This window comes from Paroedura picta, chromosome 1 (assembly GCF_049243985.1).
Source record: "Paroedura picta isolate Pp20150507F chromosome 1, Ppicta_v3.0, whole genome shotgun sequence".
NCBI classification, from domain to species: Eukaryota; Metazoa; Chordata; class Lepidosauria; order Squamata; family Gekkonidae; genus Paroedura; species Paroedura picta.
Genome location: NC_135369.1, coordinates 144,933,469 through 144,947,897, shown reverse-complemented (window position 1 = coordinate 144,947,897; position 14,429 = coordinate 144,933,469). Strand labels below are relative to the sequence as shown.

Genomic DNA, 14,429 nt, shown 5'->3' with positions numbered 1-14,429 from the left:
TCCTGATTTACATAGACATCCATTTATTTTATTTTATTTTTCCAGAAATCACTATAGTTTTAAAAATCAGGAAATTATGGATCGGGGGGGGGGGGGTTGTCAACACAGAAACTTATGTTCTGGGCGCATTGCCTTTCAGTCTTCCATTCTGGACATGCTGATTTGAGGGGCTCTGAGGACTGTCAATGCCACTGTGCACTGTCAATGTCCCTCTCCACTTCCCCCTTCCCACAATAGCCTTTTGTGAAAAACTGCTCTTTAGGGAACTGCTGAGAGTGACCCACATCCCCTTGCCATTCCACTCAAGGAAGGAAAAGTTGGGTTCCAGCCCCTTGTCCCTCTAAACTATTTTATCTCATTACATCTAACCCTAATTTATCTCATTTTTTGTTGCTGACTAGTGGAATGACAGGCTGTCAGACTGCTAACAGTTTCAGTGAAACAGAGCAGGAATGGGGTGTGTGGGGAGCCCAAGAGCACAGCTAAAGCCAAAAGTGACAAAATATAGTTCACCCAGGGCTGGGGAAAGGCCCAAATGGAAATCAGTCAGTCTTTGTTACAAGCCATACAGAAGCAGAGTTAGCAATGATTAATTAACTGCTGAAAATCATATCTCAACAGATATCATTAGTACATCACACAATGAAAAGGGTTAGATGTTATCAAAGAAAGGACACTCTACGCAGGACATTCCAAATGGAAGGGTAATTTCAAAGAAATATGCTCAGTTAACAGATGGAGAAACTGTGCATTCATTTTGATAAGACCAAACCGGTTTGAAAACTCCTGAGATTCCTGGTTCTCCTTTAAGAGGATTATTGTCATGGTAAGCCAGAATGGTGTAGTAGTTGAAGGGACTAGGCTAGGATCTGGGAAAGGTTTGAATCCCCTTTCCGCCATGGAAGCTTGCTGGGTGGCCTTGGGCCAGTCACATTCTCTCAGCCTAACCTACCTCGCAGGGTGGTTGTGAAGCTTTAAAAAACTGAGGAGAAGAGTGTTATGTAAGCCACTTTGGGTACCTGTTGGGGAAAAGGTGGTATATAAATAAATCATTAAATTATTGAAACTTAAGGACACTGAAAGATTTGAGGGCGTCATCCACCTGCGAAGCCACTCTTTTAGTCAACATGTATTGCAAAATCTTGTTTCACCATCTTCAAAATGCATTTCTGTGACACTGTCTAGTCATTACAGCAGGCCAAAGAAGTTGCATCAGTGTAGTCCTGTATTTGTATGAGTTAAGGGCCAAAAAATTGTGTGATTTTTGCCTTTGCAGAGGTAAAGGTAAAGGTAAAGGTATCCCCTGTACAAGCACAGAGTCATGTCTGACCCTTGGGGTGACGCCCTCTAGCGTTTTCATGGCAGACTCAATACGGGGTGGTTTGCCAGTGCCTTCCCCAGTCATTACTGTTTACCCCCCAGCAAGCTAGGTACTGATTTTACCGACCTCGGAAGGATGGAAGGCTCTGTAAACCTTGAGCTGGCTGCTGGGATCGAACTCCCAGCCTCATGGTCAGAGCTTCAGGTAGATGTGCTAAATTACAATCCCAGGAAGGAACAGAAATAGCAATGCCTGGCAAAAATAATGTTAGCAGCAAGAAGCGCTTCTTTAAAAAAAATGTATTTGGAGACTATAGTGGACACAAGACAACCAGCTATTCCAATATGATGTACTGGTCAGCATGTCAGAGTAGAACTGCAGAGATACGGGTTCAAATCCCCACAGAGCTCTAAAGGCCAGTGTGTGGTGGAGGCACTATCAATGCCTTTGAGCCTAACGTACCTCACAAGGTTTTTGCGAGTACAAAATAAGGAGAGAGGAAAAATAGACTGTTCTGAGCTTTGCATAGGAAAAAAAGTAGGATTAATGTGTAATAAATAAGCAGCCCAGATATGAGAGTGAAGGGGTATTTTCATTTGGTACACTCTATCCAGAGAAATCCCTGTTTATTTATATTGCTTCAAAAATAGCACCAAATAGCTCTTATTTTCCAGGATCCAAGGCAGAGCCTGAAAGGAGAGGTTCTTCTGGTAGGCTGATCCCTGTAAGTCTGCAAGGGGCATTCCTATTGGGACAGCCGCTCTGCTTGCCTTGTGAAGGCTGATGCTTCCAGCTGAGGAATGGCTGCTCTCGAGGTGTGAGGTCAGATTTGTAAACATGAGCCAGTGACTCAGCAGAAGAGCCCAGGGAAGTTCAAAGAAGGCAAGAAAGCGTGGGAGGACACCTTTTTGGAAAGTCTGGGAGAACAAGCCAAGCAGAATTATGATGACTAATCAGGTGTCTTGAAAGTGGCAGGCACAGAAACCGCTAACAAACCCCTTCAACGCTTCTCTGACATCAACAGCTTGCTAATGCTGCCATGGCTTAGTTGGTATGCAGCGCTCGCCCACAGGAGGGACTGAAAGAAAAAGCCGTTCCACTTTGAGGAATGGGGAGCAGCACCAGATTCCGTGGCAGCCCCTCGACCCCAGTGGATCCCAGAAAAACATGCCCGTGACTTCTCCAAGCAAGTCACTCGTGGAAGGATCCAGGGCAATGCCAGCGCCCCTTCATGGCGTCACTGTCCCCTATCACACACACACACACACACACATACATACAGCAGGATGTAGAAGATAAGACTCCAGCTCTGTGAGGCACTATGGGGCACCCTGCAGGAATCGTGTAGCCCCAAGAATCCCTCTAGATGGATGTTTAAATCATCTTATGTGACAGAAAAACACACAGGAGTTGTAGGGCTATGCAGCCATATACACAACCTGCTTGGGAGAGGCATCCCTGTGTGTGTGTGTGGGGGGGGGACTGGCCTCCCTAGAGAAGGGTTCATGGCCTTCTGAGTTGACAGTGTCCTGGGAAGAGGAAGTGTTGTTGCTGTTGTTGTTTTGTTATTTTTCCCCCAAGGCAGAAAGACTTGCACAAGCCACAAGAGAACACACAGCTACACCTTTGCAGAAATTAACCTTTCCATCTGTCCACTACCACCCTAAGGAAAAAAGCAGAAGGGGGTTAAAGACTGCCTTAAAGAAAGGTTGGATTAAGGTGAAATGACTTGTTGACCCTTTGAGCCAGGAACAAAGCAGTGTGAGAAGGCAACTTCAGCAACCGTGCTTCACAGAAACGTTCTCATCAAACAGCTATAAGGGCACACTGTAGGGGGCGTTTGGAAGGCATCCTTTGTCATGATCATGAAACTAGCCACATATATCAGAACTGAAGCAACAGCAGAAAAAGCCCCATCCCTGTGGAACAGCAGGTGTTTAGTGCAACTGAGGCCCACTTAGATAGCTGTAGTGTGAGGTTAAGGCCTCGGTGCCTGGTGCCAAGCAACTAAATGAGAGACTGGTGCTACCCAGTTCCCATATCTAATTCTGTCCCTCCTCCTTTTAGTTTCATGTATTAAGAGAAGTGGTACAGTCACTGAGATGGCGCCCCCTCTGGGAGCGGGGAAGCTGCGCTGCAACGCCCTCTGGAGTTTCAGTTAGTACTACTATATGTGGTCAGGCTGTGACCCTGCAAGGTCAAAGAGGTCATGTGTGTTTGGTAGACAGTAGCAGTAGTCAAAGGGGTGGGCCTGGTGTCTACCCACAAAGGTGGATGTGCTCCCCATTGCCTTCAATAGCACCTGGTGGAAATTTACCTGCATGTTGGCTCTGATGGGCCACAGTTCTTCTCTATCCAATGCATGCTTAGTCTGTATCCCTACACCAATGCCCGTCATTTCACAGACTAGACTTTCATCTAAAGCAGAGTAAAGTAGTTTCTTCTCATGGCCATCTCAAAACAGCCTCTTCCAAAGTACTTAGTTACTGAGTGGATTTCAAGGGTGGCAAAGGGCTGCAAGTGGAGGAAGGGCTAGGAAATGTGTAGAGAGAGAGCTTGCCAAGAAATTACTTCCCTTGATATCTTGATGGGTTGTATACATCGTTTGTTTGTTTGTTACTGTTCTTGTTTTAATATTTTAGCTCTTTGCTATGCTGGGTGCTTCCAGTTGTCAGTCGTTGCCTGTGTGCAGAGTGGATCTGTGGCCCGAACACCATCATTTTCATTGCTCCTTTTTAAAAGATAAATAAGATCTTATCAAGAACATGTTAGGACTCTCCAGTCAGGAAATAACAGCGAGTACAATCTTCCCAGAGCTGCTGCTGGGCATCCCCTGTTTGTTTTGATAGGACTTTCACCGTGCGGTATCTGTTCTAGGTGCATAACAGCACTTGTGCAAAACTAATGTGATTGGCTCATTTAACAGTGTTGCAATAGAAAAAGACCTGGGCATGCCCGCAGAGGGGAGGTCTCCTGATTTGCATCATTTAAACTGGGGATACACGTCTAGTCTCTTTCTTTACTTTTGGAGCAGCCGTTTGGAAAATTGTCTAACAGTTTAGCTGCATGCATCCCTGTGAAGACAACCTGGGAATCCTGGACTTTGTCTTCAGCCTGTGTGGCTAATTGAAGTGCAGCAATGAAGGGCTGAAAGATTTGCCATGCGGCTGATGGCCCCTCCACTACTATGTCGAGTGGCTTCTCAGTCTCTCCCCTCTTCCCGCTACTGTCTAATATTTCTTGCTTTCATACTGGGTTGCCCAGCCTGTTACTGACAATAGATGTGGAAACGCTATACAAATAATTTTCATTTCACTGCATTTGTGAATCCTGTGGGTCAGAGCAGCATCTGATCTACAGCTTGGATCCACTGGAGAGTTTCTACAAAGAGATTTTTTTTTTTACTTACTGCCTACTTTTGCTGCCAACAGCCCTCCCCCAGCAGTGCTTCAGTGCAGTAGGGACAGAAAGGGAAGGAATTGAGTCTCTGCTAATGGAAGTCCTTTCTGTCAGCAGAAATTGCAAGGAAATTCATTCACTCATTCACTCATTCATTCATACATTCATTAGATTTCTATCCCGCCACTCTCCAAGGACTCGGATCCAAGCCCATGTCTGACATGTAGCCTCTTCAAACCAACTAAATAACACGTGGCAAGGGCATATTATCTAAGATAGTTTGGACCCAGTTCTTATGTATTCATATGTATTACCATTGCAATGTGGTTGTCAGTGTAAAGCCACTTCCTTGCTGTTGTTTTTTTATGTTCCATCTGAAATCTAACGTTTGGGTTGGGCTAATGCCATACCTTCATTCAGGTCTACAGTGTTGTCATGGGAAAGAACTTCAAGATCCAGGAAACCCATGTGACATGATACTTGTTCATACTGTCAAGGAGACAAAGATTTGGATCCCCCCCCCACCCACCCCAGAGCAGGGTCTGGACACAAATGGCCTTTCCATCCGCAGAGTGTGACTTTGCCAAGCCACAAAATGCCTTATAAATTATGCTTTCACTTGGTTGAAATCAGGGGGCCTTATCCAAAGAGCTGCATGGTAAACTCAACCCAGGCTGCCTGGTTTCTTGGCCTTCCACTTTCTGAAGCAACTCTGCGCCATCAGACAAGCCATCTCCACAACTCTGGGGAATGGCAGGAAGGGTGTCTGCTGCATCATGACCGAGGCAGAGAAAACAAAAAAACCTGTGTGTGCACGAGAGATTGTATGTGCCAAAAGGAGGTCTTTGTGTTGTGGTAAATGGCATTCCCTTAGTTAAGTCTGACTGTTTTGCAAGCTGGTTTGCAGTACAGGTTACATTTTCCTTGCAGGTAGGATGCAAAAACAGCCTGCTTCCATTACCCGCTTCCTGCTGCCCTGCTGCCTGTAATGCACTGCACACCCAGGACTCGCATGCCTGCGGTGTGGTTGAGGAGTGAAGGCAGGCTTGTGCTTCTGTATGGCAGCAATCATGTAATCCATCCCAGCTGCACTAATTATGTCCTGGAAATGACAGCTTTCAGCCAACCCACCCATCCAGCAGCTGCCCAGTCATTCCCATGGCCAGTCAAGCCCTGAGCGCATTAAGTGCGTCTCAGAATGCATAACAGAGGCGTTCTGTGTTAAGCCACATCAGCTTCCTTTAAGCTCCCCTCTTTAATATTTAATCACTTCTGATAAATGTATTTCATTTGGCTTTAGCAGTGTGTCACAATAAGACAAGATTCAGGATAACTAATCAAATAAATTTGTGAGGTTAATCAGTAGCAGGTACATTTCTGATTTTTCCCCCTTATGTAAAGGATGTGTGTGTCTGAGAGAGAGAGAGATTTGGGGCTCTCCTGGGCACTGTCTTGAAGGAGCTTTTAATAGCAAAGCTTGGGGGGGGCTTCTTCACCCAGGACTCTTTCTGTTTTGTCTTTGAAAGGGCTTTGGAGAGCTCCCTTATGGCAAGTGTTGAGCTTACAGAGCATTGGGAGGCAGGATACATCCAAGGTGGGGCAGCACAATTTGCCCTTGGAGGCAGGGGTGGTCAGTGGAAGAAAAGTCCCTTCACCCAGTTAAAAGAATCCTAAACCGAGTGGTTGACTCAAAGGAAGTTTACAGGGTTTGAAGGTGAAACTCTGTCCCCCTCCCTCCCTTCCCCATATCATTTCCCTGACTTTAAAGTCTTTAAAGTGCCCTAGGGTGGAATTGACAGTATGTGGCGTTGCGGGAGAAAGAGTTCCTGCCATCGCGATGCATAGATTTCTTTGGCAACACATGAATATGAAGCTGGGGAGGGGGGGAGATAGGGAGGGCCTGTGCAACGCCTGGGGGGGGGGAGAGATAAAAGATCTGATTCTAGTACTCGAAACACAAAATATGTGAAAACGATCTTGATTTAGGTGAAACGAGCGATTCTCCTTTGAACCCCCTCCGCACCAGCCACCCTCCCCCCCTCGGCTCAAAGGAAACGAAAGGTTTTTCCCTCCCCCCTCCCCTTTGCTCCTTTTCTCCGCACAAGGGAAAGGTGGGTTGAGACCATTTTATTGTTCTGCCGGGGAGAACTGGAGAAGGAGCGTTTGTACTTTCCAGTGGCTAATCCAACCGGGCACTTTCACGGAAGGGCCGGCGATGGAAAAGCCCCGGCGAACGTTCCCCCCCCCCAACACACACACCCCCACACCTCTTTCCCCACCACCAAAATGAAGGGGAGGGAGGGAGGAAGACCGGGCGAGCCGGACCGAGTGATGTCTGGAGGACGAACTCGTGTCCCTTTGGCGATGTAGTGCCGTGCTGAAATCCACCTCTCCGCCGGAGCCGAGCGGGGAGAGCGAGAGAGCGAGAGAGCGAGCGCGGGAGTAGGTCTCACCGGCGGCTGTCCGTTTCCAGGGTGAAATCCGCAGGGCTGAACATTAAAACCAACAAGAGGGACAAAATATCTCCGGCAACAACAATCATAAAAATAGGCAGCAGATCCGGGGGGGGCGGGGCGGGGGAGAGTCGGCCAATCTAACCAGGCTTGATCAGACAAAGCCATCTGCATTTAAATTAAACACACACACACACACACACACTCCTAGCGAGAGACACAGCGAGAGGTAACAGCCTCGCAAAACGTGGGGCGAGACCCAAGCAGAGCTGCTTTGAAAGCGGGGCGGGGGGGGGCGCGGGGGAGCCACAAGGCTCTTTTGTTTTATTCCCCCTGCGATTAGTTTTCGCGGCGATCCGAGCAGTTCGCGAGCGGCGGGCAGCGCTCGAGGCTTCCGTTCGTGTCGCTCGCGGGGAGCTTCTTGCAGAGCTGGTCGCGGTTTCAGCACCAAGAGTTCTGGACAGCTCACCGCGCAGCAGAGCTGCCTTCCCCCCTCCCTCCCTCTCCCTCCCACCCTCCCTCCTCGTCTCTCCCCCCCCCCTCCCCCGCTGCATTACTGTACAGCTGGAGATGCATCTAAATTAAGTCCTATTCAACAACAAGTAGATCTCTTCTGTCCGGGAACCACACTAGACTCTGCTCTCAATTAAACTGCATTTTCTCTTCACGGAATTGACCGTCAGCTGTAATTATCCCGATTTTCTCTTTCTCTCTTGTCTCTCTGGCTCTCTTTCTCTCCCCCCCCCCATCTCCCTGCCTCTCTTCCTCCCTCCCTTTCTCTCTCTCTCTTTCCCGTTCTCTCTCTCTCTCTTTCTCTCTCTCCTCTTGCAGGAACGACTCTTTGGGAACCTGGTCCACCCAGGGATGTAAAACTGTGCTTACCGATGCATCCCATACAAAATGCTTATGTGATCGTCTCTCTACCTTCGCCATTTTGGCTCAGCAACCTAGAGAAATAGTAAGTAATGGGGGGGGGGGTGGATCTGAGTTTAATGCAAAGGCTTGGAAAAATTTTATGTGTCCATCATTAACCCCAGAAATATTTCAGATGTATGCCTTGAGGAAGGAAATGTTTAAACCTTGCAGGTTGAGAAAAGACTGGCTATTTGATTATCTCTGTCAGTGGCTCAAAGCTCATGGGGATGAATTACAGATTTTAAAATATATATTTAGTTCCAAGGTCTATCAAGCTCCTGTTTTCACAAAGAAAACTTATTAATTGTAATATGTGGAAAGAATTTCCTACTTAATCATTATTCCTTTAGTACCCCTCCCCCTTTTTAAGGGGAATGTGCAAGGTTTTTCATTGTTGCTAGTAGAATGAGAAACCTAGCTACTCTAGTTAAACAGATTGCAGTCTGCATTGAGCATTTTCAGTTCAGGGACTCTGTGCTGTTTATTGACAGCTTGTAAGAGAAACAAAATGGAAAGTATATATAGATTGGGATTTGAAAGTATTTTAAGTGTACTGCCAGAGATTCTTTTAGTAGTACATAAGAAGGGTTTGGCTGCAATAAATATGAAAAACAGGGTAAGATATATGCCTAGATGACAAATCATGTCTTGATAAAATATAATTTAAAGTGGAGCTGTGAAGCTTTTCTGTAGCATAGTTCTAAATCAAATGATGTCCTACAGAAATTGTTGCAAACTTCTAAGTCTAATTGTTTCATTAGCATTAGCAAATTCCATGTATATTTTACCACCAAAAGCCTGGCAAGAGGGCTTGTGTCTGAGCCTCAAGGTCATTTAATTTTCATCTCTTATAAATATTGATCCTTAGAACTTCTATATTTTTAAATGTCCAGATCTTTCAAATCCTCTATACAGTTTGTTCTGAAATTAATGTTTCTTGTATCTGTTCAGAAACACGAGAAACAAGAATACTGGCTTGAAGGCCAACTTATTGTAAAGTCAAAAAGTTTGATCCTGGGGTTTGGTTATGGATTTAAAAAATCTGGGTACCACCTATTTTGTGAGAATGAACCAAGTTATACTGCTCTCTGTCAGGGGGGGGGAAATGTTTTATATTATATTTTAAAATACTGGGAGTATTTGTAAGTTAGTAAATGTTACAGTCTCTCACTAGATGGACAACTTCCCTGTTTTCCTTTTTGTTTGTTTGTTGATGGAGTAAAATAATGAAACTCAAAAGATCGCAGGGCACTAACTTGGTTTGCTGTGGGTACCTAGGCCTCAGAGGCATGAGCACCTTGAACTGAGGCTCAAGTTGAAAGTGGTAGGCTACATTAGCTGTATCTTTGAAATGATGGCTTGTTTCCAAGTCAGATGTGCACCTCTGCTGTTTTGGTTTCATTCTTTAGCAACTGGAACATTATTTTTATCTGATAAATCTTTATTATGACCCACAGATCATGGAATCATCTGGCACACCCTCAGTTACTCTAATAGTAGGCAGTGGCCTTTCATGCTTGGCTTTGGTTACCTTAGCAGTTGTCTATGCAGCACTATGGAGGTATGTAGTTGATATGTGGTTATGTAGCAATGTAGTATTATACAGAATTCAAGGGATATTGAAGAAACTTTACTATCTTTATCATTTAAAATGATCTGATGGAGGTGTTGTTAACAATTTCTTAGAAGTTATAAATAAACCTGATTAGGATGGAAAGTTTTCTACTTGATCCTGGCTTACTATTGATCAAAAGTCTTGTTTTGCTCATCATTCTTCAGTGTGCATGATCTATGATTTTGCCCTATCAGTTATTGTGAGAGTTAAAACCTCAACACACACATTCAGAGCTCCGTCATCTTCAAGGATTCCTCCATAAATTTCAGTGGAGAGGGATATGTGGAACTCTTCAGATTAGAAAGCTCACATGCCTAAGAATTTCATATGTATTAGAGCGTGTGTGGGAGTTTGGTTTGGAATGACTCTCTTCATTATGGTAATCATATCTCTAATAAGAGATTTATCTCTAAGGAAGCACTGAATGACAGCTGCTCCAATCCCTCCATTTGCTTCCAGTTTTCCTTCCATTCAATGACATAATCAAATGCTGACCCCAGAAGGTCCTCACAGTAACAGTTTTCTTATAGGGCCACCTCACGTGTTCTATGTGGCCTTATACAATGGTCCTTGGGTGTCCTCAGGATGCATTTACATCAAGAATGTGTTGAAGGAAGTAGGATTTCCTCATGGCAAATTCTACATGGCAGCCATGTTTGTGGGGCTCTTGTTTCTACAAGAAACTCTATATGTTGATAGATTCTTGAGGATTACCACATGAAAACAAGGTAGATTGTGTGAAGTGGTCTGTAGATCACATTTGTGAATAAAAGCTTGGAGGGGGGATTCCATTCAGCATGAGATCAACTCGTCCTTGTTAGAAAGGGAAAAGTGAATAAACCAGTTAATGGGGAAATGACCAAGTTACATTTACAACAGGCCCTTTCCCTGGCATAAGAACAAACTGGACACCTTGAAATTTTAAAAAAATCAGAAGGGAAAAATGTGTACTGTAAATACTTGTGGTTGAATTGTAACAAAGAAATCGGCTGAGATGTTGATTATTAGACTATCAGGAATAAATCCATATCGACAGTGAGATTTCTTTAATACAGGGACAATTACTGTGCTTCTAGCTCCAAATAATGGCTCCGGGAGATGGAAGTATTGTGCTTGCACAAGCTCACCCCCTTCATAGGGGTTAAAATAGCAAAAGCTTCTAACAGTAAGGGGTTTGAAGTTCTAGTGTAAATGTACTCAGGCAAAACAAGGCCAACCCAAACCCAACCTGCCACCTGTAACCTTGAAGGATAGAATATTTTTCACGTTGATAATTGTTGTTGATGAGTAAAACAAGCTTCTACAACAGTTTGATATAAAGTGCAGAAGCACATGTCCACAGACTAACCATTGGCCTTCCCTGGTTTAGTGTATGGAAGGCCACTGGAAAGCCTGACATCTTTCTGGTTGATCCAGTCCTGGGCAAAAAGAAATACTTGCCCTGCTGTCCATCAGTCTATATTGGCTCGAATCCTTGAATTCAACTGGATTGTAGAGCAGGCTAATAACTTAAAGTAGGGAGCTCTCAAGGCTACATTTTGCTTTTGCAAGGACAGATGAAGTGTCAGTAAAGGTTTTCTGTGACAGATTGATTTGCTTTCCTCTTCCTGGGAAATTACTCCTCGCGGAGTATAGAAAGTAAAACATGCCTTTATTCAATGTGTACTGTTTTTCGTAGGAAAAGATGTATATTTTATATGTTTTGTTTGAATTGGTCACATGTTCATTATACCCTCACAAAGCAATAAAAAGGATCCTCTTGGCAGTTTCCAAAAGCATGGAAACCTCTTTTTGCCCACAGGCTTCATTAAAAATAAAAATAAAAACTTTCTCATTTCATAACTGAGATTGTTCAGAGTTTATGGTTATATGATGCAAGAATGGGAAACAAGACTTTTACCAACATGAATTAGATAATAGTCAATGGAAGCTTAGTGCCTGGGCAGTTTGTATACCCTTGGCACTGGCGCTAACGTGCGTAGGAATCATTTTAGCTTATTTGATATGATATATTTATACTGGGTCAATTCCAATACTGTGCTTCTGCTGATGGAAATTCATTAGTGGGAGACTCCTCCACTGGAAGATTCATCTCATGAGCAGGAGTAGCCCTTCCACAATAGAAGAGTCTTCTATGAGTGCAAGGCCTCCCATTACATGAATAGCTTAAAGTACAGAAGGCCGCTGGAAAGCCTGACCAGGTCAAAAAATAACAGAACATATTTAGAGTCCAGTGGCACCTTTAAGACCAACAAAATTTTATTCAAGGTGTAAGCTTTTGTGTGCATGCACACTTCCTCAGTTACAATGCCTGGACTCTAAATTCGTTCAGCTGCTTCAGAGCAACACAGCTACCCACTTGAATCTGGTCAAAAATCTTAACATATTTTAAACCATGTAAATATATTAGCAAAAGGAATATTGACCATAATATCAATTATGGATTCTCTTTTGCCAACCCTTTAATCTCTTATGGAACAATCAGCGATAACAGACTGAAAAGGTTACAGGCTATTTCTTGTCCAAAGCACAGTACCCCAGAAAGGAGCCCTCCATTTTCCTAATATGTCATTTTACTATATACTACTGCAGGTATGAATTTATGGGATGATTTTGGGACAAGTGGTTTAAAGACAGCCAATAGAGAAAACTTATGCCTTGTTGGCCTAGACAGAATCTCTGAAGCAACGTGCAAGAAACCAGTCTAAAACTTTGGTTTCAGAGTCTTCAGTTAGCCAAAGCTAGCTATCAGAATTTTCAGTTAGTAAGCAATATCTCTAAAAATTCAACAAAAAGAATTCTTTCCAATATTTGTCATTTGTCCTAAAGTTAGTTTCCAAATTTAATTTTTCACGCGGATTAGAAACCAAAGTTGGTGTTGTTTGCACAATTCTTTTGGTTACAATTTAAATGTATTCAAAACTCAGCTGCTTGGTAATGAAACAGAATATATTATTTCTTCAGCACACAGAATAATTAGTAAACACAATCTACAGTTGTGATTAATTGGTACATTAAACTTCACCTAATCAGTGTTTAAATTTGGAGACTCTGCTGCCATATAAACTTACCAATGTTGGTTCTCGCTGTTTTGTCCACATGCTCCAATACTCCTGTGATACGATAGGCATGACCCTTGAAGCCCCTCTTGGGGAAGCAGATGAGTGGGAGCTTAGCAGTTAGTCAGGAGAGGTTCTACCAAATCAGTTCCCAGCAGGTTGCAGCCATTCATATTGGGCTAAATTATGCAGGCTTCTGTTGGGTTGCAAGTGTGGAGGGCTGCAGACTACAATCACTTACTCCTCACCATAATGGAGCACCTGTCTCAATTCTTTTTCTTATGTCATGCTCTTAATCATTGTACAGGGGAGTACATGTGCTTTGAAAGTACAAGCCTTTCACTTAAGTGAAAAAAGGGTTTTATCTCTAGTCAGATATCATCGGGAACCTAAAGACTTGGCTGTGTTAATGAACGCTTGTAATAGGAATGTACAATGTTGGTATGCAAAGCATTTAGAAAATGTCTTGTATTTGCTTACTTGGACAGGTACATCAGATCTGAGAGGTCAATAATTCTCATTAATTTCTGCCTATCTATTATCTCATCAAATATCCTTATATTGGTTGGACAAACACAGACACATAATAAGGTATGACTGAACTGCCTTTATATTTTAATAGCAATGTGTTTTTGCCTTTATATTTTAATAGCAATGTGTTTTTGTGTAGCTGAATATACCGGAATACAGGGATTACTTTGCAGAATTGGATTGTTTTTTTCCCCCAGATAAAATACTAAAAAGCTAAAAGAGTGTTTCAACATATATTTTAATAATTTCCCTACCTCGTCCCTTGTGGTATTTCTCCCTCTGGCTAATTAGAGGTTTTACATAGTAGAGTTGTGCTGAATTCAAAGTTAAAACAATTCAAAGATTCAGTAGGCAAGTATTTGGCAGGGAGGCTCTGAACAAGGTCATGCTACAAGTGCTACAAAGGCTAAGTGGAATGCTATGGGCTATGACAATGGTGATAATTGGTGTGTCCTGTGCATATATTGCACAGTCCAGGTTTTGGAATGTATGTTGCTTTCATTCAAAGTGGTATATACTGAACTTCTGCAAAATTAGGGCATTTTCTGTTAAATGGGACATGACCACCAGATGTAACAAACCCTATTCAGTTAAACTCAATACATGTGGTTAGTCAGTAAGACTAACATTCTAATTTAAAACCAGTGTACCAAGGGTTGTGTTGAAATCACTGGGACATATGTTTGTGTATTGATTTGGGGCTGCAGTACAAATTACTCTAAATCCAAGTTCCTTGGGACTAGATGGTGAATCAGCCTGAGATCCAATTCTGTCTGAGAGCTTTACACGATTGTGTTACATGTGGCTAGATATTTGGGATAACCATCCGATGCAAAATACTGGCATACATTGGCCTAAACCAGGGGTAGTCAAACTGTGGCCCTCCAGATGTCCGTGGACAACATTTCCCATGAGCCCCTGCCAGAATTTGCAAATGCTGGCAGGGGCTCATGGGAATTGTTGTCGATGGACATCTGGAGGGCCGCAGTTTGACTACCCCTGGCCTACATGGTTTGTGAAACAAAAAAAAAGTGTTTTCCTTGGATCTGGGTTTAGTATGTGAATACTGTCATCTACAGTCTGAATGTTCTGTGGTTTTCTGATCATATCAATATTTGCAATTGTTAAGAGAGAAA

General features: G+C 43.4%; 1 protein-coding gene across 6 annotated transcripts in view; it reads left to right on the top strand.

Moving 5' to 3' along the window:
* Nucleotides 1-14,429, top strand: part of ADGRB3 (adhesion G protein-coupled receptor B3) — a 628,454-nt gene that overhangs the window by 475,076 nt on the left and 138,949 nt on the right. For all 6 annotated transcript variants that reach the window (XM_077307622.1, XM_077307613.1, XM_077307604.1 and 3 more), the window contains 3 exons: nucleotides 8,005-8,131; nucleotides 9,546-9,649; nucleotides 13,251-13,353. In XM_077307622.1, the coding sequence (XP_077163737.1) occupies nucleotides 8,005-8,131; nucleotides 9,546-9,649; nucleotides 13,251-13,353 (334 nt within the window). The remainder of the gene's footprint in view (nucleotides 1-8,004; nucleotides 8,132-9,545; nucleotides 9,650-13,250; nucleotides 13,354-14,429) is intronic.